The 25,874-nt window shown below is 45.2% G+C and overlaps 1 protein-coding gene across 3 annotated transcripts in view; it reads right to left on the bottom strand.

Moving 5' to 3' along the window:
• The window catches only part of MAP4K5 (mitogen-activated protein kinase kinase kinase kinase 5), a 69,389-nt gene that overhangs the window by 28,567 nt on the left and 14,948 nt on the right, over positions 1–25,874 (bottom strand). For all 3 annotated transcript variants that reach the window (XM_080592669.1, XM_080592667.1, XM_080592668.1), the window contains exons 2-7: positions 17,745–17,802; positions 5,633–5,723; positions 4,401–4,465; positions 3,175–3,230; positions 1,750–1,797; positions 1,613–1,655 (exon numbers count right to left, since the gene is read on the bottom strand). In XM_080592669.1, the coding sequence (XP_080448795.1) occupies positions 1,613–1,655; positions 1,750–1,797; positions 3,175–3,230; positions 4,401–4,465; positions 5,633–5,723; positions 17,745–17,802 (361 nt within the window). The remainder of the gene's footprint in view (positions 1–1,612; positions 1,656–1,749; positions 1,798–3,174; positions 3,231–4,400; positions 4,466–5,632; positions 5,724–17,744; positions 17,803–25,874) is intronic.

Raw genomic sequence — 25,874 nt, 5'->3', positions numbered from 1 at the left:
GTATCATATTATGAAAAAGCACTAATGCAAATTAATGCAAATTAAAAATTCATTAAGCTTCAACAGTTAAAGATTAATAATGAGATCAGCTAATTTCTACACTGACATGATTTCAATTTAAGAAGAGTCGTTTCTATGTACAGCTCACTCATGATCCTGTTCCTCTCCTAGCTATTTTTCCCATCTCACAAAACAGCAACCAAGCAACCTCACAAAATTTAGTGGGCATTCAGTTTAATATTCTAGAGGAAAAATAGCATCATGCTTTGGAAACGGTTCTATTTCTGTGTTATTACAGAGGAACTGTGGGGGGCCATCTGTTCTTATTTCTGGAGATTCTGTCTAGGGGACAATTATCCCTTACTCTGAGAGCTGCAGATAATCAGGTGGTCTTGCAGAGCCAAATACCATTTAAGTCCTGTTTTGTTTTTATTGTATTTGTAGTACGATAGCTGGAGGATAACTGTGGACAAATCTAACTAGCTTAGCAGGCAAAAGGAAGGTATCAGTGTGTGACCCAAGTTTAATGGAGTTATTGGAAGCTCCTACCAGTTTCAAGGTTTTACTTTTTTTTTTTTTTTCCTTTTTCTTTAAAAAAAGCTGTACTTTCCTAGCGTAGCACTCCTATGCCACCACAGGGGAGTAAGCACGCTGAACCACACAGCTTTTCTGAGGAGCAGCAATGCAGCTAATCGCAGCTACCCCAGTTTCAACACCAGACACAGTAAGATGATAAATATCTCGTGCTGTCTCCCAGGATGTCTGCTTGTGCACGTAGGCTGCTCTAAAGAGAGGCAGCAGACAGGCGGACGGGGTTTTAAAAGGCAGTGTGCTCAGATGAAAGATTCAGCCTGCCTGAGCTCCCCTGAACATAAAGCATCACTGGAGAAAGCCAGCAATACAGATCTCTTCTGAGTGTTCATCTGTGGGCCCCAGAGTGCTTGCAAAGGAGGAGAGTTTCCTCATCTCCACATGTGTGGAAGTGCCCAACATCACACATCGGAGGCGCAGCCAGCAATGGATCCTGTGTTGCCACAGGCTGCCAGGCTCAGGAGAAACTATCTCACTACAGGAGAACTGTCATTCTGGCTAGGAACAAACACATCGACATCTGGGTAGCCCCAGCCTGACAAATTCCAGGGAAACCTAGGAGGCTTCAAGGCCTGCTGGTTTTAAAAAACAATTATCTGTTACTTCTTGACAGAATGCAAAACTTCTTATCTCATACATACACCTATGGATCCACACTTTCTGTTGTCAACTACTGCCCTAGTAGCACAAGTAAGAACATTCCACAGTGCGATGTGGAAGGTTTGTGGTACAGAGAACAATAACTAATAAAATTGGCTGCACTAATACAGGAGATTTGCTGTATTATGCGTTATCATTTATTGCAAGCTCAATCTTGGCCGAACATGTGCTGCGCAACACAAAGACAAGGCCTTATAAAAGCTGAATATTCTCATCAGGAGGTAGGGTCTCTACATTATGGTTATTTTTTTGTGTGTTTCTGCCTTGTAGGAGTGATAAAAGACAACTTGCTAAATCAATGGTCAATAATCAAAAAACTCCTATTTGCTTTCTGTCTTACTAATAAATTCAAGCAACTTACCTAATTTGACATCTCCATGGTCTGTTAGTAGAATATTTGCACCCTAAAACATAATAAATAGAAAATTAAAATATTTCATCAGAAATATTTTTCTGCGCTAGAAAGTTCAAGATAAATTTCTTTAAGTTCCAAGTTACCTTTATATCTCTATGCATTTTGCCCTTCATATGCAAATAAGCAAGACCCTGGAAATAAAAGAGACGTAACACTTCATCATTTCTGCCATTCATTCACATACTGCAAAGCCACTCTTATTTAACAAATTTGAATTACTCAATGTACTTTATTTCAAAGTTCAAAAATTTGAGATTTGCAGCTAAGAGGTATGCTGGATTCTGTTCCTCATCTCTCCCAGCCCTAGCCAACACATGTGAAGACTTGTTTAAACCAGTCACGGTCTAGCATTTTACATACGGATATGTGTATTTTCAAAACAAGCCTCAAGATAAATCACCATTTTCCTTTACTAAAATTAGCTATATTTTTGAAGTCCTGAAGGTTTCAACAAACAGGTGTTTAGTTTTTGAGCTGCCCTTCCAGCAATACCAGTTCCTGCAGCAACAGGAGATCAGGAACAGAACTCCCAAGCAGATTTGTCCATGGGTCTACACCCCCGCCTCTGGCAGTGACGAGTTCAGCCACCGCTTCAGGGAAAGGTGTGCATCTTCGTGATTCTCTTATGCAATTATTCATAGATGCAGCAGGGAATAAAAAGTTCCTTTAAGAAGCATGCTGCCTGCATCATCTTATATTTCTACAATTATTAGCAATCAGAAAATGAAACTGTTTTAGTCATTTGATTGTAATATTTTTCCTCTACAAACGATTATAATTTAATGCCACAGGTCAAGCAGGCAGTTTAAAATGTGCCTTTTTTTTATGTCTATTTTAAATTACCCAGGGACTTACCCTTGCTTGCTAGGTATTAGCTGCTTTCTGCAACGAGATTCAGAACTTTGTCCTAAACACTTTCTGCACTGAATCACTGTGTTAGAACAATGCATGAAAATAGCCTAGACAGCACTGTGGTCACAACCTGCAAAGACCTGTCTTCCATAGTCTCACTGAAACCAACAAGATCACCAAAGAGACAGGAACAGGACTGAGTTTTAGCATTTTGGCCTTGTAATGGGATCCACAGAGACATCTACTCCTGCATAAGCTCCTTTGCAAATTACATTGCAAAAGAATCATAGAATGGTTTGGGTTGGAAGGGACTTTAAAGGTCATCTAGTTCCAACCCCCCTGCCATGGGCAGAGATACCTCCCACTAAATCAGGGTGCTCAAAGCCCTATCCAGCCTGGTCTTGAGGAGCACTCCTCTGACAATGATTCTAAGCAAATATTTGCACTACATTACTGTATTTCTTGCTCTTTTTTATGTATACAATATAGAAACTAACAGATTAACCCTGGTCAATTGGTCTCAAGTAGATTTCCAATCCTTGCAAATAGAAGTGACGGTACTGAATCATTTTCTGCAATGACTCATCTTCCATATTTACTTTCTGTGCACAGACTATCACACAAGACTTCATCATACACCTGCAGAAGTACAGTACCTGTAAAGTTTCTCTGCATACGTATGCAATTTGTAACTCTGACAGAGGTCCTGTTACTGAAAACAAAGATTAAAAAATACGTAAGTCTACAGCCTGTAACATATAAATAACATTGTGAAGCAGCCAAAAAAAATTTATTGCCGTGAAAGTTAAAGATCTTTTTTACAAGGACTGTATTTTACATTCAGCTGAAAAGAGGGTTTTGTTTGTTTGTTTTACAGAAAGCCTTTCTGTAAAAAAACAAAAACAGCACAGCAACAGAAGACAATACCCACAGCGAAAAGAAAACTTGTTTGACAGAAATCTAATTATCATTTTAAAAGCGACTTCACAGCAATACAGTATCCTGTACTCTGGGAAACGTAGAAAGCAATAAAAATTACTTCTGTTAATTTTCTAATATTAGCAACAGCCATGTTTTATAGTAGGGGGCCATGGGACTTAGAATTGTTTTAAAGCTGTCTGAAAAATAGTAGGAAAAAAGGTAGAAAGCTTTGGTACTCAAAAACCCCATGTTGTCATTTAAAGGCAAAGCAAGTTTCTGGACTGCTTTTTTAACAACTCCAGTAAATCCTTCTACAGAGTCAACAACTCTAGGTTAGACCTGAGAGGTGAAAATAATAATAGAAGAGTGGTACGGTATTGTACAAGAGGAGAGATAAAAGGTCTTTTTTATCCTTTAAAGATCAAATTTAGAGATTTCTCAGTAAAATCTGCTTCTTCATAGCATGCAGAGTCTCCACATCTAAATAGAACGATTTCTAGCTGTGAACTTCTTATAGGTCTTTTTTTCCAGTACCTTCAGAGAGAGGAGATAAACTACTACTGCATACTGACATTCAAGACACTGGGCTGACAGAAGGCAACTAAAGACGCAGACGAGCTCACAATGTACAGCAACTGTAGTTACCAAAGAGCTCTCCACTGGAATAAATCAAGCTCTTGTTACCTAAGTATCACAGAGGGAAACGAACAGTGTGATGATTAAAAGATAAAGCATGTTCTGGCCTAGAATAGCAGGATATTAGCACAAAGTGACTGTTTCCATGTTGAGAAGTGCTCTCGACAAAATCTGTTGACTGTAGCTAAAAAACACTGTTCATTTCTTAAGAAAAAACACATGTAGTGCTGGCTAGTACCAACCATTCCCTGCTAGTTTCCTTTCAAATTTTCCTCTTTGCATAAACCTTTCAAAGGGTACAAACGTAAAGTAATTTTCAAAGTACCATGGTAAATATCTTGGAGGGATCCCCCACCGCAGTACTCCATGCATATCCACAGCTTTTCACGGCTATCAAAAAAAGAAGTTAAAAACACAGACATCAGAAGCTGATTGATCTGTATGCAGAACACAGTTAATAATGATTATTTAAATTGTTTTCTATCGGCCTTGATCGCCCTTAGTTAAAAACATACACCCTGATACATGACTAGCAGTTACACGTTTCGCATGTTATTAAAAATCTCAATATAAATTCTCACCTATCAAAATGAAAATTTTATGCCAAAATCACTGACAAGCTTTTAACTGTTATCAGATCTAAAAGATGTTACTTTAACCCTGACCTCTTAACTGCAAGGAAGAATGTGTAAACACCTGAGGTTTACCTTCTAACAGCATGAGTACATTAGATAAGCATACTAAACTCACAGTTTCAATCTGAAATTGAAATTACCTAATTGTACCTAAAAAATTCCTCACAGCCTCCAAAAGGAGTGTTGGGGATTTAGAAATCCAGCTATTTTCCAGTTGAAGTCCACTTGGGCTGTACAAATTACTTAAAAAAATGCAGTCCTCTATGAAATCCAAAGATGAAGCCGTGTAGAAAGAGACCAAATTGGCAAAGTGGTGATATATATTCCCACAGAGCCAATTGATAAATGGCATTGTTCCACAGAAATGGAAAATATTCCCCAACTTTCTGTATAACGTTTAACGTGTGCACTTGAAGATGTGGCCAGCTGGCATCACCTTGCTCTCAGTACGTCGCATCTGTCGCACCAGAGCTATGAAAAATGTTATTACCAGCAGCCCAGATTTAGTGTGTTTTGCTCTTACAAGTCACTGGCTATCCTTGCACAGCACACAATACTGCCATTAAATTAAATACCTAAACGCAATTCTACTCTAGATAACAGTAAGCTTGCTTTATAGTAGAAGTGATAAATGTTTAAAATCTGCCCAGCAAGAGAGTAGGATTGGATATGTTGCAAGAGTCTCTAAGGGAAAAGTTTCTTTCTGTTCCTAGTGATAAAAATATTCCAGCCTTTTGGCCAGCAGAGAAAACAAAGTATTAGTCACTTTTTTTCTTTTTTACTTTTTTTTTTTTAAGCCAGATGGGAACTGAAGGGAATTCAGCATAGAGAAGAACAATGAGAGAGGATATAAGTAATAAGCCAGACTGAGATTGTCCCAGGAAAGAACCAGACGAAATGTAGGTAATACAGTGGGGTTTACCTGAGATAGCTCCCAAAATAGGCGACTATGTTGCAGTGTTTGCATTCTTTAACCATATATATTTCTTGCTGTATCAATGAAAAGTCATCTCCTGAAAAACAGGAAATAATCACAGTTACGTCACACAAAACTGAACTTTGAAAGAGACCTGAAAGTGTGTACGACACACATAAAAACAAGCCTTGGGCTGGGATAATTGCTAAGCCCTTCACAAGGGTTTTCTAGCACATCAGCCTGTTCAGTAACAGTTATTCCACATACACCAGCCTTTCATGTTCCACTCTTTATGACCTGCTTTGCATGAGGCACAAATATCTCTTGAAGACCAACAGAGAAAGGCTGGCCTGGCAGCCTGATCCCGATCGATCAGCTGAGAGCTCAGCAAGCACAGAGTGCTCTGAATTCACCGGAGCGTCCCCCAGAGGAGCACAACTGAGGCCTCTGCAGCGGCCCCTTCACGGCTCCCAGGCCCACCCAGCTCCACTGGACACGGTGTCTGCAGCACGAGGGTCCCAACCACAGACTGAAATACTGTGGCAATGTAACTCCAGAGTCCCCCAGCTGAAAGCGAGAGAAAACACGCACCGTAGGCTCGCCATTAAGAATCTTTCATTTCAAAATGCCTCTGAGGCAGCATACGGCCTGCACGCCCACTCAGCCACCGCTGACTCAGAAGAGAAGCGCAGAGCCCTCAACACCGGCTGCCTTGTTGTGAGAGCAGTTTCTGATTAGGACAGCTACATAAGCACATTTACACATTCTACGCAGCCTTTGCAAAAAGAGCCCTGTGCTTAAAAACACATTATGGACAGCGCAATAGCCTAGCACGTTCCTAACACATTAATTTAAAAGGGTAAAAGCTTAAAAGCTATCATAAGCTCAAAAAGATATAATTTTATAGCTGCAATGAAGGCAAGAAAAATATCGAGCCCTAGGAAAAACGCTGGTGTACATTTATTAAGTCCCATGGGCAGAATTTCCACACGGGATGCAGAGCTCAACGGTGGCAGCTCCGCGGGCCCATGGCTCAGGGCAGGCCGAGGGAGGTGTCCGCGGCCCGGCCCCAGAGGCTCTCCCTCCCTGTGAGGGGCACTTCCCTGCTACCCCATAATGTAACGCCAGCACAGGCTGACAGCCTGGCAGCCTGCCTCTGGGGAACAGCACCGCAGGAACCGGCCGACCGGGCCCTCGAAGGCGTCTGCCCGCCTCGTGGTCATGCAAGCGGATGCTATTACCTTTGTTCTTCCTTTGGCACGAACAACACGCCTGTAACAGCTTGCAGGACACGAAAGACTGCAATTTAGATAAAGGTCTTGGGTTTTAGATAAAATGCTGCTTCCGAAAATGTGGCAACTACCATGTCCTCTCATGATAAAAAAAGAGCTTCGTATGTTTATTTTTGTTTCAAGTTTGATTAGTGAAACTGATCTCCTAATATCAAGCCGGGGATGCGGAAGCAGAAGTACAACCCTATACTGCTGCCCTTAATTTACGTGATTTTGACAAGTCCAAGAGGTCTCAAGTACTGCTATAAATTCTGTTTGGATCCCTAGTGTGTTTATTTAAAAAGTAACAGCGTAGCTAATATTCTTAATAACCTCTTTAAAAAATCGATGGTTTTATGGGCTGTGCTTCAAGCAACTTCGCCGAGCGATGGAGTCACCAAGGAGACCACACCTGAGGGTCTCCTGGACAGACTTTCCACCCGTGCTGGCTGGACCCACAGCCAGCCAGGACCGACGTCCTGCCCCATGGCACTGGATATCACGGTAAAAATCGCGTCTACTTACACACGCTCAGCTGGTGCGTAGATGTTTACAGATCTAGTAGTGAAAGAAGTGTCCGTTTGCTACAATGATTTTCAAGTGATCGCAACCTTTAGGATTTTTACATAAGAAAATAACCACGAAACACAAAGGTAGTGAGGGAGGAACGCATTTGCACAAACACAACCCTGACTAACTTCAGTAAATCCTTAAGGGCTTCTTGAAGTTGAGTTGTGTGGAGAAAGACTTCACTGGGGAAGGAAAATATTAGTAGAGGAGTTTAAAACAGACTCTTGACATTTGAAACATGAGCAGTTATTTTTTGGGAATAATGAAAAAAGGAAAAGGCAACACAAACTAGGCAATCAAATTTAGCACAGGCTTCACACTGTGCTTACGGGTTACCTTTCAACTATAGCTTTGCTTGAACTCAAGCACCCTGCCTATAAACAACTGCTATGAACAAAGGATTGTGAGTTTGATCCAGGTGGATTAATCCCTTCTATTTCTGTGACAAATTTCCACAGGGAAACCGGTAAATACTCACAGGAGCATTTTAAAATCAAAGAAGTTTTCCAAGAAAGTCAAATCTGAGCAAGTGTGAAAGCAAAAAACTCCCACCCCACACCAAAGAAGGTACCACCTTTCTCTAATACTGCCAGCTGTCCATGAGTTCAGAGAATTGAATCCCAAATCTTCAAATCAAAGATCTTTGGTATGTAAGAAGCAGCATTTCAGAACAGCTAAACACTGCCACATGAACATCATGATCAAGAAGCATTCCTGAAACAGCAAAAAAAAATGTAGGAAGCATCTTGAATTGCCCTTCGATGGCACATTGATTGGGCTGTCTAGTGTGGAGCAACAAGAACGTCAGCTGTAAAAACTGTAACTAATAGGGGAGAAAATGAAGGAAATACGGTGATTTGGACTAGAAAGAATGATGGTAGACGAGATAACAACCTTCACACACGTAAAAGATATCTGTGGAAAAATAAAAACAACAGGAATAATCTATTCTGTTGTTCTAAAATGGGACAATTAGAAATGGGCTTAAATTGCCTTAACCTACAACCCCTGTAGAGATGAAAAGCTTCTCCTACCAAAGTGACGATGAAGCGCTGAACTCAATGCATGGAAAGCCGAGAAATTTCCCACCAGTGGGGAAAAAAAACAACAAAACCACTGAACAAGTACCCATCAGGAGTGACTTAGGCTGATCCTACCTTTCAGAAGAGGAACACAGAAAAGGTGACCTCCGTGCAATTAATAAATGGAGAACCTACGCAAGAAATGGGGTAACCTACAAAAAAGGGAATAAAAGAGGGATTTGGGCATGGGCTGAATGTGGGCACAGGGCTGACAGAAAAGTAACAAACAGATGGAAGAAAGAAGAGACGTATCGATGAGAAAAGTCTGGCAAAATACGTAGAAAAAGATTCTGAAAGATCAGACTCAAAGATAGGAGAGAAGATGTATAGCGCTTCAAAGATGACAAGAATGAATTCAAAACAATGGAATTCAGAGTTTCCAGGCAGCTGGAGTATTAATCTTGGCAAGAGATGCTGGAATAGGGCAAAAATTAAATATCCTTGGATAGCATGAAAATAAAGAAGACAGTAAGACGAATTTGTAGAAAATACTTCATCAAGAAGGAGACAGCAAGATAAGTGCAGTTAGATCAAAGGTGACAATATATCCACACAAAGAGATTTTCATCTGTTTTAGTCATCAGAGATCGCTTGATGCTAAATAACGTGGAATTGGAAAAATGTACTTTTTGTCTACTCACATGTTTGCAATTATGGGTTATGTGGCATGCTGAGCAAAAACGTAGTTTAGGGAGCTGCTGTAAATCACACCAGCAGCACGGTGACTCACTACAGCGCGCTACTATTATGTAATTCTACCTCTCTAATGAGACATGCAGGACACAACGGAGGGTTACAATGGAATATTCTCCCCCGATCAGGGTCCGTGGTCAAGGCTGCTCAGATCGGCACAATGAGCCGCTTGTCCGCCAGCACAGCTGGTGGGGAGGACGACTACTGGAACTCGCAGCCCCATCCTCTTGTGTTGCGAGCGGATCAGATTTCAGCAGCTAAGCAAGGTAGGGCCTGGTGAATTCACAATAAATCCATATTTAAGCGGGAGATCACTGGCAAAACTGACGGTCCATTAACACTCGTGAATTACTCCGTTTGCAGACACCAGTTCTCACCTGGTACAGGATGTCCTGCCAAGCTCTCTTAAATGCTCGGTCTGGGTCCGCACGCCCTGCTCTGCAGCACGGGAAGGACCCGATGGCTCTAGTGCCTATCATGCAGCACTGCTAGGTCCTCTGAGCATGCCTGACCTTGATGGTTTGCAAGCAAGTTTGTTCCTGGTCTTATTTTCATGTGCTCCGCTGACTGCTTTCAGTGGGCCCATCCTGTCAAAAAGACCCAGGGGCACCCCTCACATCTCCTCCTGGGTCAGCTGAGATCCACTTTTTTGTCCAGGAGGCTCCTCAGGGGAGAATTTCAGAGCTATTGTTTTAAATTGGTTTCTTCGGCATTACTTCAGAGCTGCATCACAGGGCTGATACCAAGAGGGAACAGAGGGAGGGACAGGCAGGCAGCGCCCAGGCCTTGCACACAACTGGGAAGAGAGAACTGACGGCATTTGGAGACGCTGACGGTGTCACGAAGGGTGGGACAGAAGTGATTACAGAGAGACAGACCAGACCTCCGTGGTGCCAGCCCGCCAGGCAGCGCTGTATACTCCTGGCCGCCCAGATGTGCTCAACGGGCACGCCAGGCTGCCTGGCAGGAGGCGCGATGGGTGTTCACAAGCTGGCCCCGGCAGCCTCCCCTGGAGGCTTCGCTGTACGTACCTGGTACACCTCGGATTTTCATCACAATAATTACATCAGACACAGCCCAGGACAAAGTGAGATGCCATTAGCAACGAGACCAGAACCCCACTGTTAGCAGAAGCAGCTACTGCTGCAGCTGGGACCATTTCTCTTCTTTTTTTTTTTTTTTTATTTTTTTTTTATTTCAACAACCTGGGTGCCAGAACGCACCATGGGAGTCGCTACTTTGCAGAAACCATTCATCCCAATAGACAAACTCCACAGCCAAGCCGCCATCAGGTACTACTTGCAGGTTGTTAGCTCCTCTGTGCTGATTTCCACACATCCCTGTACTGCCCAGTTCTTAATCACTCCAAGCCACTTTTCTGAACTTAATAAGGGTTCAGTCTCTGCTGATGAAAGAGGTGGCACCCCCAATATACAGGTTTTTCTTAAGACTGGAATTTATTGCCAGTCTTCTCCCTCCAGCCTAATTAAGTTTAGCTCCTGAGACGTTTTCCAATTCCCATTGAGATAGCCTGACACACAATATGACTGAACAACAGCCCCAAAATATTTTGGGGGAGGTGGAGAGGATGCAAGGCATTAGTGTAGCATCCCATCCTATAGCTCTGACACACACACAAGTCCTGCTTTCTTCCCTACCCTGCAGACCTGCATTCCTCTTTACCAACCATTTTGAAAACCGTGAGCAATCCTTTAAAAAAGTTTCGTGTCTTTAAGAAGAATAACTTAGACTGCACTCAAGCATCTGAGCTGTTTTAGCCATACCTCTCTTCTCGGGATTCAAGGAAACCTGCAGTCTGACTGAAAGAATTTAAATTCCCAAACCCTGAAGCTGAGAAACTTGATTCCAAGTAGGATACAGCTATCTGGAAACAATGATGTTTCCACCAGCAGATTTCATTGCCAGGCATCTTAGCTCCCAACTGCTAAGGGCTGACGGTGCTGATTATCTCTCGATTGATGCAAAATACAACTGATGGCAAAGCGCTGCCACAGCAGCACGAGCTTGGCAGCACGCAGCACATGAATGTTCAGTGACTGTTCCAACGCCAGAACCAATTTCCCCGCGTATGTTCTCTTTTCCCCTGCATGGTCCTATTTACAAGCAGCCATGTCAACAGATAACCTGTACTCCTATTTCGAATGCTTTCATCTCCCTCCCTCTCTCCTTGCCTCCTGTACTTACTGTTGCACATCTCAGCCTTTCAGGATCACACCTTTACTCCCCGTTCTCACTGCTCCCACCTCACTGTTGCTATTTTTCTTCACAGGTTTTGTGAAATTAAGTGTCCTCACGATTGCAAGCACCCCTTGCCAACCTGCCTTCACCCCAAGTGTCGCACTGTCCACTAACTCCCCAGCCCAAAAGCGCGCTCTTTCAGCTTTCCTACTCACAATACCACCTCCTCCAGCCCCAACCCCTCCTGCCAGTCGCCTTCATCCAAGTAACTGCTTCTGTAAGCGAAAGCTTACACTACGTGGGACCGTGAGCTCACCCACTCTGGATACATGTATTTCTGAAGGAAGAACAGCAGATTATAAACGCATTAGAAGCAGGCAAAGCAAAATTGGACCACTCTCCAAGAAGTTAAATATAATTAAAATGCTGGGCGCTCTGTAGTAAAAGACCACGCTGCCTCTGTTTTGCTTTGGGTACGCTCCAGAAGCGGGCTGAGCAGCTGTGCGAGGCGGCAGCAGTACCACTCGGCACATGGCACAGCACGAGCCGGCGACGTCCAGCCTTTAACAGCTCCGGCGCGTTTGGAAACACAGGCGTTCGGCTCAGACAGATGCGGCGGTGGTGGAATGAGCTGCGCTTCGACTTCTTCCAACAACATGGTGCTGGTATCCCCGGGGCGTGGTGATGCCAGCTTGATGCCACGGGAGTTTGCAGCCAGCAAAGGAGCACAGGAATGGGTAGTGAGGGCTTCTGGCAGTCCAACAGTTCAGCATGTAAAACCTGTGTCTAGCTAAACCATCACGCACACCAGACACGATCCCAGCCCAACCAGCTTACACACCACAAGGCAGTGAAGGTGAAAGGGATAGCCAGGAGTTGTTTTCATATTTCTTCAGCTCCTGGAGCTTGCAACAACGGTTTGACCCCTGCAGGCTTAGCTCAAATCAGCCTCAGGCTTGTTTTTCTCTGTAGTTCATAGCATCTCTAGGGAATCAATCACACAGACAGAGCATGAGGCTGCACTGCTGCAGCACACCTCTTCAGTCCCCCAAGGCCCTGGTGTGAAACCACAGCTCCTCTGTGCTGTGGTCACGGTGCAGAGAGGACAGACCCTGACCCGAGCCCGACTCAGCCCAGAGGCGGTGTTCATGCGTGGAACGTGAACCTCCACATCTGAACCAACAGATACAAAACAAAGGTAACGAACCAGATCCGGCTGTGAATGCACCGAGCACAAAGCTCCACGGCGCTGGATGACTGCTTCCCCTTGTACAGGCACCCTTCAACAGTTCCACGCACGGATTAAGATCCAACTTGAAACACGTAACTGGCTACTTCTGGCTCCTACAGAGATCTCACACAGAAAACACGGTCACTGAACCCAAAGAAAACCACAAACGAGATCCTTCTGTAATCTTGCACTACAGATTACCACCAGCCCTTAAAGCATCAAAGGCTTCCGAGGTCACTATTTATCATTATGACAGTATTTACACTAGATGTCTAGTAATTTTAAAATATTTTGTTTATTACATTTTCCCAGGGAGAAAATTCTGTGGAGTAAAGCTACCCTGGCAAATAGCTCTCTCTTTGTATTGCCTGCCTTCTCGATTCATCTGCTAAACCCATAGAAGGAAGTGGCTTTAGTGTTTCAGATGGTTTTGGCTTCTATGCTGCTGAGTACAGTTGGATTAGTTTCTGAAATAGAATTGGCTCCCAAATTATTTGAAGCATTTGTACCCGGTGAATGCTGGGAAATGTCATTAGCGTGCCATAATACTTTTGCCTAATGCTCTCCAAAGTCTATGCCAAAAAAAAGTGAAAAACACTACTTCGATTCTAACAGCACAGCTTAAGTAACTGTGGTAGCAGAGCTTGCACGCTGCCCCAAATTTCAAGCAAGCTAATGACAGTCACCTTCTATGTAGGGAGCTTACTTCTTTTGTCCAGAGAGCAGACAAAGGAAGGCAACAGCAGATGAAGTTAAAGAAGCAGTCATACTGGCGTCTCGGTCGTGAGTTTGAGTCTACCAACTCGTTTATTACCTGTAGCAGATGAGGGGTTAACAAGACCAGACCACAACTCACCCACACCCGCCATTTCAGCAGTTTTGCTAGGTCTCCCAAAGCGCTGCCATCTTACTGCGTGCAGTTTCCTGCAGCTTGAATTCAAACACATTGCTCACCTCCTGCGGGGCACTCCTTGCTGCAGAGGCTTTTGTCTTCTGCTCCCAGTTACCCATCTACGTATTAAACTCGCATTGGGTTTGTAGATCTTATTTTTCCATCTGCAAATTAATTCCCCCTCTATGAAGCAGCCTTCCACTCCCCTCCCAAAGATGCTGTACCTAACTCAAAGAGAGCCACAGGCCTGTTTCCCTGCTGACTAATTTATGGAATTTATTATGAATCTTTTGCTCATTGTGCCCTGCAGACTGGCAGGAGCTCGTACTGGCTGCCCCCCCCGGGGGGAGCACCCAGCTAGCTGCACCAACTTCTAACACTGACCTGATCCAAAATCTGCTGGTGTGCTGCAGGCACAGCCCAAAAACATTACTCAAAATCCTTAAAATTAGTTTGAATGTTGAAGACAAACTCTAACAAGGAGCAGCTGATTTTTTTATTATTATTATTGTTTTTAATCTGGAAGACTTTGAACAGCTATGTTTTCCTGCCCAGCAAAGACAGTAAGCTGCTACCATCGAGCTACCCTGCAGAGGCAGCAGACATCCTAGAGCACCAAACAGAAATAAATAAATGCTGTGAACCCTCCTTAAAAACAAAACAAAACCTTGACAAGATCTCTGCCAAGAGACTGTGGGTGTACATGCTGTGGATGGAGATCAGGCTGGTAATGTTTTAAAAGATATATTTCAAAAAAAAATACAGCCACCCTAGAAGAAATCACTTCTCTGTGGTAAGTCAGACTAAAAATAGAGTAAGAGCTATAAAGATGTGGTCATCAGTGCTAATTACAATGGGGTTCTCAGTAGTGATGACTTGGGGCCAGAGCCTTGCACTTTTCATTGTCGTGCTTAAGCAGCAACAAGCAGAGACTAGGATTACTGACTTAGCTGCCCAAGGTTTGTACTCTTCCTCCGGCTCCAACAGCAGAGGATTCAGCCTCTGCCTCTGCTAAGTTTTCAAAGCAATTTTTCTTAGTGATATGGTTTAGCGGAGGACTTGTTAATGTTAGGTCAGAGGTTGGACTGGGTGATCTTGGAGGTCTCTTCCAACCTAAATGATTCTGTGATTTTGTGAAATTCACAATAGAAACCAACCTACTTCACTTGCAGCAACACGGAGGCTCAAGGAAGCCTCTCACTACACTAGCAGGAGGTTGATACCATCCTCCTTCCATCACGGGAACGTTGCTCTGCCCCACCGAGAGACAGACGTGGCACTCAGCTCTCCCCAGGCGTGGGCTGCAGCACCTCACGTCGCTCCTGCGCTGGGTGCACGGCCGCTGAGCTGGGGCTGGGCAGCCGCTCGTCCCCGTGGCTGCCGTCGCTCCAAGGCAGCGGCTTCAGCTTCTTCCCGGAGCCTCCCCACACATCCTCTGCCTTCAGCTTCCCAAACATCTGCTTGGCTGCGGAGCGGATCACGGAACCAACCAGGAGCAACAATTAACGCTGCGCTGAGTCAGAAACGGGGCCTTCAGCCCTGCGTCCCGCTTCCAGTCGAGGGTGCCAAGGAAGCATTACAAACGGACCACACAGAGGTGCTTCCCCCAGACGCTCTCCCCACCTCCAGAGACCGATGGCTCAGAAAAATCTCTCGGTCATAGATGGGATCTTTGTATTTAATCATCCTCCATCTATTTTTCTCCCGTAGAAATTTGTACAGTCGCTTTTTGCACCTAAGTAAACACAACTTCATACAATGAGGAGTTTCACAGATGTGCGGAGAACAACTGCACGCTTTTTGACTGCCTCCAAAACCGTCCCCTGGGATGGTGCCACCCACATGCTCACAGCAGCAAGAGGGACGGAGTCTCAGGGGGACAGGACGAAGCAAACAGGGCCAAGAGAACCATCCTGAACCATTACGACATTTCAGTTCCTGAAAGCAATCCCCAAACGAGATGGAAACCCACGCTGTGCACAGCACCAAACAACGACAGGGAAGAGACGGCTCTGCTCCAAAGAGGTTGCCACCTCATGAGATCCGCCAGCTGAGGACTTGAAGGGACCAGCTGAAGGAGTCAGAGTGGCTGGCAAGGTGCTGCTAGCAGGAGGCGAGGCCATACCTGAGGTTTTGCCCACTGACCACCACTCCCCGAGGTCGTACGATCGTGAATTCTGGTGTGGGTAAGTGGGTTCAGAGATGTAGGCCGTTTATGTAACCACAGCCGCTGACATCCGAACCACGCTGAGCGCATGAAGCTGAACTTGCAGAAGACCTTGCTGACTCTTGAAGATGAGAATTGCAATGAATGTGGCAGTGTTCTGGGGTCACTTTGTCACCAACGTGGCCCGGCAGCTCTTTGCTTGTTTACCTATCCTGTGTTTCCTTCAAAGGAAACATCAAGAAAGGAGGAAAAAAAAAGCTAAAGAATCAAGCTGAGCCTTTTTTTCTAATTTATTTATTCACTTGAATTTTTCAAATTCTTCCAATTGAAGAAACTGTTCTGGTTTCACTAACTTTTAACCGTTTAAAAAATTAACGAACAAAAACAAAAGCTATGCTTTTCAACCCATGTGAATGGTATCAAGTAACTACACCCAAACGAGACAATGTATTTTCTTAAGCAAGAAACCAGAAAACAGTGCATCCACCTCGGTCGCTATCAGTATACTGACATTGCAAGACCCTAACAAAATGACAGTCACTCTAACCCGTCCTGTCACACCACCACCACAAATGCTGGAGTTCAGGCACTGGAGACATTTCAGAGCTGGTCTTCAAACCCCCGAATCGCAGCAGACAGGTAGGTAGGACCTCCAGAGGCCCCTGCTCCAGCCTTCTGCTCCGAGCAGGGCTAACCGCACTGCCAGGCCATGCTGCTCAGCGCCTTGTCCAGTCAACTTCTAAGACTCTTCCAGGATGGAGATCCCACCGCCACTTCTCGGGGCCCTGTCCCAGAGCACAAGCGCTTTCCTTGTGAAGAGGTTTTCCCGTTTCCAACTGGAATCTCCCTTGCTTGTGCCTGCTGGCTCTCAGCCCTTCACTGGGCACCACTGACCAGCCTGGCTCCGTCTTCTGCATGTCTCCAGCGGAATATGGTGATTAGATCCTTCTTCAGTCTTCTTGTCTCCAGAACAAAAACCACATGGCTCCATCAGCCTTTCCTGTGTCAATTGTCTTTCCAGATTTTCCTCCACTTTTCCTGCCTAGAGAGTCTGCATTCATTGCGTATAGCACCCCAGTCACAAAAGTTATCCCATCCTGTCTCCAGAAATCCTACTACCTCCTAGCTCTGTGACTATACGTTGATTTCCAGTGTCACTTAATCGCTTCATAGACGAGATGTGATACTACATGAGCACGGGGAAAGCCCACATTCACAAAGAGGAGCCTCCCTCATCCCCTGTCCCAGAGCCACCCTGAACGGACACAGCACGGAAGTTCAGGCAAGGAATGGCTATGGGGAGACTAAGGTGGTAAAGAGATGCAGAAGAGGACTTCACTAAAGAGGGATTTGAAAGGTATTCCAGTGAACAAGGAATGACAGATTACTTCTAGCAAATACACGATCCCCAGGTGGGACAGATAAAAAGCTCCTTGCCTCATTTCCACTTCAGACTTAATTTCTGATTTCAGCTCTCTGTGCAAGACTCAGATTAGGCTTCAGCTCAGCAAATATCCTGGTAGCAAGTGAGCTTCTCCTGCCCTCTTTTAGGAGGAGTGAGAAAACGTACGAGGATAGCCATCCTCACAGTACAGGTGAGAAAAAAGACAACACATCACAAAGCGGAAGGCATTGTTTTTTCCCAGTGCACCTTTGGTGAGCATTAGCATCATTGCTTGGTCTCTTTCCCCTTCTGATTCACACAGCCTCCCAGCTCCCTATTCTTTCAGGGCTCACAATCTACCATCTGTCCTAAATCTTTTCTTTGTACTAACAACACATTGTAACTGCAACTTTTTATGAAACAATGATAAGGCAGCTAAGAACGAACAAGGAAATAGTGAGCAGGACATAACCAAGAGTAATAACACATCCTGCAGAGCTTCCTGTCATCTAACCACTGAAACAGCAAAAAAAACACTTCTTTTGTCTGGAGCTTTGCAGCTATGAAAAAATAAACGTGAGAAAACTGAAAATGCAAAGCAAAAATACAGAAAAGAACGTAAAACTTACCAGGCTCTAACTTGATTATTTTTACAGCAGCCAGTTCTCCGGTATGAAGATTTCTAGCCTGCAATAAGAGAGTTAAGACACATTCAATTATACTGCGAAGGTTTCTCATGCAGTCTTACAAGGTATGAAAAGATATGCTGTGATGTAACATGCTACAAGTATGGCACAATGCAATTAGCTGAGAGCGACCTGGGCGAGGATTATCTGGTCTTAGTATTAGCACAGCAACAACCTCGTTGGAGTTCAGAGTTACTGGCAGCTCTTTCCAGAGCTTTAAAAAAAAAAAAACAGGTACTTGTCAACAAATGAGAGTTCATGCCTCTAAAACACCATTTTTAAGGGTTGTTGAATCTGAGCAGTGCCTTGCCCTTGCTCACTGGGGTGGTACAGAAGAGCTGTGCTGCAACAGGAGTTGCCAGAGCATGCACTACTCAACCACCCACCTCGTGGTGCGAAACCTCCGCGCACTCTGAAAGTGGAACTGATGGGTAGCAAGAGAGCAGCACTGCAGATGCAACACGGATGAGTCTCAGTTCCCTGGGAACAACCTGACCCTTACACTCTTCCAGTGGACCCTGAGAGTGAGCGGTCCCCACGACCCTCTAGATGAAGGGGTACAGAGCTCCAGTTAAAGCTTCACACCACACCTGCAGAGAGCACTTCTGTAAACATCACCGTGAGAATTCAGTGCTGGAGGAAAATGCTCCAGGAACCTCAGATACGGGAAGTTTTAAGAGGGGCGTTCATTAACACTGTTAACTCTGGTAAAATGAGCTCTAAATCGCTTAGGCACCGTCACCAGAGCTAAGCTACACTGGTTTTGACACACAACCTAATCCGGTTAGGGACTGTGCCATTCCCTTTTTGCTGAGCATCCGAAAGTTACAGGAGTCTACACCCAACTCTTTTCTTTTTACCACAACAAACATGCAGAGTCTGCCGCATATAAAATCTGGTTAAAAGGTAGACTGTAGAAAATTTTTGGAAAAACTGGGTGAGGTGAGACTGATTTAGGTAAGTAGGATGAGGATGCAAAGCAAATTTGCCCCTGTGGGTTGAGCTGGAGAAAGCCACTACAGAACAGAACCCTCTTTTCTTGCTTATGGACAAGAAAAAGTCTTCATTTGACAACAGGTAGAGCAACAACTTGGAAGATGAATCTCTCACTTTTGTCAACACTTACTCAAGCTTCCAAATCAGGAATGGCTTTCCAACTGCCAGGAAAAAAAATAAATAAATAATTGGCCCATCTGAAGTCCTGTAGTGCTCAGGCAAGTGGTGGCTGTTGAAATGTATGCTAAGGACACAGGAAAATATGACTCAGCTGAAGACAGAGAGAACCTGAACAACCGCAACAGGACGGAACGACTCAAGCAAATCACTGAACAGAGGAACAGGTATCTGCTAACCACAAAGAAAATCTTTACCACTTTGTAAAGTACCTTCCTACCAGAGATGCTTTGAAGACCACAACATTTGCATCCCTCAACATCCAGGAGGAGCACACAACCAAGCACGGACAGAGGATTAGGGCTCCTTGGGTACCGTTACACCAAACTATCAGTAAAAAACAGAGGGTCCCGTAAGAGACCAAGAGCACACTCACTCACTAAAGTCAAGGCACATCAACTACCCATCCCTCCATCCACAAGCAAGCTTGCTGAGCAGCAAGCTGTTCAGATAAAGGGGACTGCGCTGTGTAGCCATCACCTTCATCTCAGAAACACGGGGAAGATTGCATTCCTTCCCGATGTTCCTCTTCCACACAAGCAGTAATTGTCACTGCTACTGCTATGCTGAAGCCTGAAAGAACAGACGGGGTCTGCCAAAGGTCTCTGGTACGCAGGCTGCTTGGCTGGGCCCCGAGGGCTTAGGCCAGAGGCTGCTGCAATTGCTGGCTGTCAGCTCGCGCCCGGCACAGGCCTCGCAGCTTCACCAAACCCTGTCCTGCTGCCGCCGGTACTGCCACCGAGTGCTTGCACATGACCTACAGCCTGAACACGGACTGTTTCGGTCTTCAGCCATCGAACTTTGCCGGAATGGAAAGCTCGTCACCAGGTTGGTATTCATGAACCGAACACATCAGGTTTACCACAGAATCACAAAGGTTGGAAGAGACCTCCAAGATCATCTGGTCCAACCATCCCCCTACCACCAACGTCACCACCAAACCACGTCCCCAAGCACCACGTCCAACCTTTCCTTGAACACCCCCAGGGACGGCGACCCCACCACCTCCCTGGACAACCCGTCCCAACCACAGAACCGGACCCAGCCCTCCAGGTGCGGCCTCCCCAGTGCTGGGCACGGGGCAGGGATCGGCTCTCCTGACCTGCTGGCGATATTTCACCTCATGCAGCCGAGACACCATTCGCCTTCTCAGCAGCAAGGGCACGTCACTGACATCCACGTTTGGATGCTCACAGGTGCAGGAACGGTATTAGGCGTTCTGTCTAGACAGCCATGTCGCAAGCATTCAGCAAATTACCCAAAGTGGCTTTTCCCAGCAGACAGCCACCTGCCGTAAGCGCGACTGACGGTTGTTATTTCACCTTCGATTGCACCTGCTTTACAAATGTACCTCCGTTTCTCTCTGCTGTCACCTCCTGTTTTTTAAAGCTTTCTCTTCCATACCTTTCTGTCGGCTGAAAACTTCATCAATAATGAATCACTCGTATCTTGCGTATCATGAAAAATGTAAGATGGTGAAGGCTAAAAACTGGTTCCCCGTGGCACACAGCTAAATAAGACAGCTGCCAAATAAGGGTTCCTGAAACCATTTTAAGACACATTTGTTAAAGAAATTCTCAACTTATTTCCTATGGGTCACTGCAGCCCGCATTACTCTACTTTTATAAAAGGGCTGTGCAGTGCCGAGGAAGTCACGGACAGGAATCACCCCATCGACACTGCTCTCTTTGTGAACCAAACGTTAAATTTTACTACAAGTGATATCTGACAAACCTAACTTCTTCCTATTTCCCTCTTGTGAATTAGTTAATGACCTTTCCTTTTGTATTATTGATATACTTCTTCACTGGGGAAAAAAAAGGAAGTCAAGCTAAAAACCTGTAGTTTTCCTAGTCATCCTATTTATGTTTTTAAAGCCTAACAGCAAAATACCTGCCTCTTTCTGCTCCCCTGAAACTTCCTCTGCATTTCAAGTCTTAATTTAAAAGTAGTTAAAACCAGGGACCAGGGGAGGTGTTTTACAATATCTGCATGCCAAGTAATCACGTCCTGCCAATTAACAAATATCTTACTTCAGTACCTGCTATTTTCTGTCTCTTGATCTATTACTGATACAGCAAGTTATCATGCATCTGCATTCATCACGCAGAGATGGCATTGATATTGTGAACTCAGAAAATTATGCTCTACTTTTTCATTCTAAGGAACGAAAATTAAAATAACAGGGTTTTAGCAGAACAATTGCAAAGCTTCAACAGGAACCTTGATCTACACAAGAATGGGACCAGAGCAAGGGTATATTTGAATGAGGTGAACACAGAGTTAACCTTATTTTTCTCTACATCATCTACAGCATATATTTACCAAGAAAGAAGGGCTAGGTGGTCTTTTTGGCCACCTCCTCTTCAGCTATCCCACGTGGGATGAATGACAGCATCCCAGTGAGCACAGCTCTTCCACAATATTTTACTAGCTAAACACCAATCCTACAGAACAACACAGAGTCTGCGATCAAAATAAAATGAAACCTTTTTTCAAATGTCTCATTACAGAAACGTAGTGACCTAGAAACAGGATTAATGCTACCAGCTTAATGTTAAAACGCAATAAGCGTTAGCTTTTTTTCTCAGTGTATGTCAGCATCTGCCAACACAAACCACAGATTTGCTCAAGCGTACACACAGCTGCACCAGAGACCAAAGGTTCCTCTAAATCCATGGGCCCATCCCAAACTGCAGATGCTTCAGCAACTGGTTAAGAACTGACGAGCAGCGGTGACACCTTCCTGCTGCACCCTCCCAGCATTGCCAAACTCAAAGATCAGAGGTCCAGCATCAGTGTGTCTGGGGTTTGGGGCAGTTGGGAGAGGTTTAGGATATTACCCACAAAAAAATCATCAAGTTTTCCCACCGAGATTTACCTTACTTCTCAGAACGACATCAAAAAGCTGCCACGGGACAGTGGGACCCAACACGATACCAGTGGCAAACCGTACGTGTGATGCTTCCCTCTGCATCCCCAAAGAATGCACACCAGAAAACACATTTGGGTAGGACACTTTTTGTAGCTAATGACCAGAAATAACAGAGAAAACTGGTTTCAGAACCAGTTACACACCGCAACTTTATTTAAGAGTGTGCACAGGATGATCCCAGGCAAGAGGGGTCCACAGTACTCAGCTAAGTGGAAATGGACAGGAGAGTTGTTAAACTTGCACTTCAGATGTGTGCAAGTGCATATGCTGTTTCCTTGTCCAACCATTTTCTCCTTCCACACTGAGGAAGAGAAGGAGAAGATTCAGACACCAATATCACAACCTCCAGATGAGTATTTTCAATTTCCATGGTGAAACCCCCTCCTTACTCCTATGTCCTGGTCTGATCTCCAGCCTTGGATCAACCACCCAGTTCCCCAGAAGATCCATTTGTTCAACGGAGTCTTCGTTTAATCAAATCACAATTGCAGCCCCTGTGGCAACCCTCCCACACATCCCCATCCTATTCACTCCTTGCCAAGCTTCACTCATCAGCGACCACAGTGTTTGTCACGTGCTGCCTGCTTCTTCTCAGTTACTGCGTGTACCTCCAGAAGGTCCCCTAACCTCCTGCCCAGGCACCGAAATGGGAATTTCTCATCTGATTTCTAGCTTCTGGCCTCTGACACTTACAAATCTTAAGCTGCTCTGCCCTGTTTTGAAATCCCCGTCACGCTGTATCGTTCTGCCTGTATCTCACAGCATCACCAAACCCTGAATCCACCTACCTACGGCTCTGAATTCACATCCACCAGCACTCTCAGCCAACTAAGGTGACCCAAAGAAATCTCTCACCTGGGCTGCTCTAAATTCACAAGAACAGCATCCTTCCTGCTACGCAGGACACACAATAAGTCTCTTAGCTGTCATGGAAAGAGAATCCAAAATACTGCGGAGAATAAAAAGAATGAGATAGTGGACTAAACCGAAACTACTACATACAGGTACCCGAAGGCAAGAGCAGAGACCGTGGAACAGAAGATGGCGTCTTGAAGCTGCCACCACAAGCAGCTCAGCTCTGGTGTGAGCCACTGCCACAACGTGGCACCACCAACAACCCCTTCAGCAGGACCTCAGCCTTGAGCATCTTTCCTACTTAACGATCTGAGTTGTACTACTACCTGTAGTATTCCTCTCCTGTGTAACACAAGCACTCCCATAAACATGCCACGTTCCTGTATGTGACCCCATTTCAGTCGTTTTGTGCTATGCTCAAACTGGTCGCACCTTCTGCAAAGGTGGCCCTTCCTTCTCAGGCTCAGGCCCGCGGTTCCTCACCGCTGTTCCCAGCACGCCAGAAGAAACCATCACGGATCAGGAAGTCCCGGGGCCCTGCACCGTGCTGCAGCCCCCCCCGGCAGACCTGCAGCCAGCCCTCAGAGCCCCGCTACCTCCAGCAGGATGGTCGGCGGGGGGTTCATCCCTTGTGTTTGTGGTTTTTTTTTTTTGTGAACACACCAATAAACAGCCATACGAATCAGTAAGCAGAGGGCAATTTAGGTTAGGTTTCTGACCTGTCCAATTTGCCATTTATCTCTCAAGGAAGCAGGAAAAGACAACGTTAGAAAAGAATTAGGTCTCGGTGGAGGGCAACCTGCTGGCCTCTAACAGAATCCGAATTATGTCCTAACGCACAAGTTCAAACAACCGTTCCTCGTATTTACCATGATTATTTATTACAATTTTGCTTACTCCTACGGTTTACGTAACCAGCCTGCCAGTTGTAAAAATGCTTTGCAAACAGAGCCATTGTAGCAAGCTGGAAGAGAATCGGGAAGGCAGAGCAGACACACCGTTAACGAATGGGAAGGAGAAGCTTATACTTCTGAAACACCACCTCTTTGCCAGCTGAGTTTAACACCCGGACTGCAGAGCTGGATATTCATAAAAAAGTCAATGCATGACCCCAAAACTTCTCACAAAACCCAGCTTAAAAGCAACATCTCCACTGTGCGAGTCCAGAATTGCTGTCTTTCACAAAAGGATACTGGGACCTTCGCGGTGCCCCACCTTAGGAGAGCACTTTTGCAGAAGAAATCAAACTCTTCAAAAGCTCTAAAAAAAAAAAAAAATCTTTGAAAACTTCCAGCTAAAGGTTAACCCAAGCCGGTACAACGACCAGCTGTGACAGCTCACTGCTGAACACAGTCTCCTGAGCTGCTCACCTGAGCAGCACCTTGCAAAGAAAATAAACGGCTGCCCTTCTGCCAGCACAAGTCCAGACCTCGGTGTCAGGATGGTGAGAAGTGAAAGGGTCACCTCTTCGGGCCACGGACCGACCGCAGAGCTCTTCTGCCTGGTCCCCAGCCAAAACCAGTAGATCCCACCACAGCTTTCCAGTTTTCTTTCCGGTTTTAGACTGAGTCGCGAGCATTCGAGCTCCTGTGCCAGTGGCAGCCATCACGGGCTGCAGGCATCCTCAGGAGACCTCTGCAGAAGCGGCATCGGACCCACGAATTTCTTCCTGCATTCCTGGGTGCACGTACCAAACCCACACAGGTGCGACTACTGGAGTGTGGGGTTATTTATTTGTGTGCTTTTGAAAATTTAAAACAAAACAAACAAAATCAACCCCAAATTCCCTACATGAGCATCCTCAGAAAACCTAAACAGAGTACTGGACTGAGTGAAGGCCCTCCTGCTTGGCACTGGGAGCATCTCTGGAACAGACGCTGAACAGGTATTTCTCTCCTTCATGTGGGAAGCTCTATGAAAGGATCAAAATCTCAGAAGAAGGAACAGAACAGAACAGCTTTAAGGAAAAAATACAAAAAAAATAAGAGTGGGATGATTCTACAAAATCCTAATGCAAATCTTACTGAATGGGTTTGGATCTGTGCCGGGCAGAAACAACTGTTCGGGGTCCCTCCTACCCTCCATTTGTCTTTTAAGGTGTGCCAAGGAGCTCACGTGTCAAGCAGATGTCAATCTAATCCGAGCTGCTAGAAGAAGATACCTAGCAGCAATTTCTAATTTTCAGGGCTCTTTCTCTTTTAGGAGGCAGAAAGAGCCAAAAGGCAATTGTTCACCCCGCAGTTTTCCAGCTGGGTTTCTAAGATAGAGAGCAGTACCAGGCTCTTTTATAGGGAAAAGGCACAGAGGCTTTCAGAAGCCATTTCTGTAACAGAGACTTTACATATTCAACACACTGAAAGAGAGGCGCCTCTACCAACCAACACCACGGTGCCTTTCAGAATCAACCAGAAATAAAGATTCACGTGCTAACTTTCCTTTTCTTTCCTTACGCTGCAGCAGCACCGCCGAGAGCCACCACTGTGGATGCCGGAGCAGCATGCTGTTCTCCAACCACAAATATTAGTTTTTCAGGGTGCTCTGCAGATAGACACGATACTCCTCGTTCCTCAGGTGAGCACCGCATGCAAGAACAAAACAGGAGCTGACGCTTCGCAGCTCTCACTGCCTACTTCCACATTTACCGTGCTCGCAATTTTCCCTCTCTGAAGGAGCAAAAGCCAGAATACACAAAAGTAACAGGGTTTAAATAAATTCCACGTTCAAACCTCAAACCCAGAGCAGCAGGATCAGTGACTGGCACTCCCAAGCACAGCTGTAATGCAAATAAGGCTCGAAGGTATTTACTTTTGCTGGCAGTTGGTGAAGTTTAGATAGTGTATCTCTAGCAGAGAAAATAGGTAGGAGGGGAACCTACCTTTCACTCACAGGCTTCATACACTTTCTTACTCAAGGCCAATTAACTCAAGCAATAAGGGATTAGAAGCTCATTAAGGATGGGAGGCCAACTCCTTTTATTCCGGCACAGAAAACAGACTCGGGATTTGTATAAGCAACGTGCCCTTACCGCTCTGCTACAGATCTCAGCGGACACCGAAACATTTAATTCTCATTCCTGGCAATAACTGCTGAAGGACAAAGACCTATGGCAC

Source organism: Anser brachyrhynchus, assembly GCF_964034855.1.
Source record: "Anser brachyrhynchus genome assembly, chromosome: 5".
Lineage (NCBI taxonomy): Eukaryota > Metazoa > Chordata > Aves > Anseriformes > Anatidae > Anser > Anser brachyrhynchus.
This window is presented reverse-complemented; position numbering and strand designations above follow the sequence as displayed.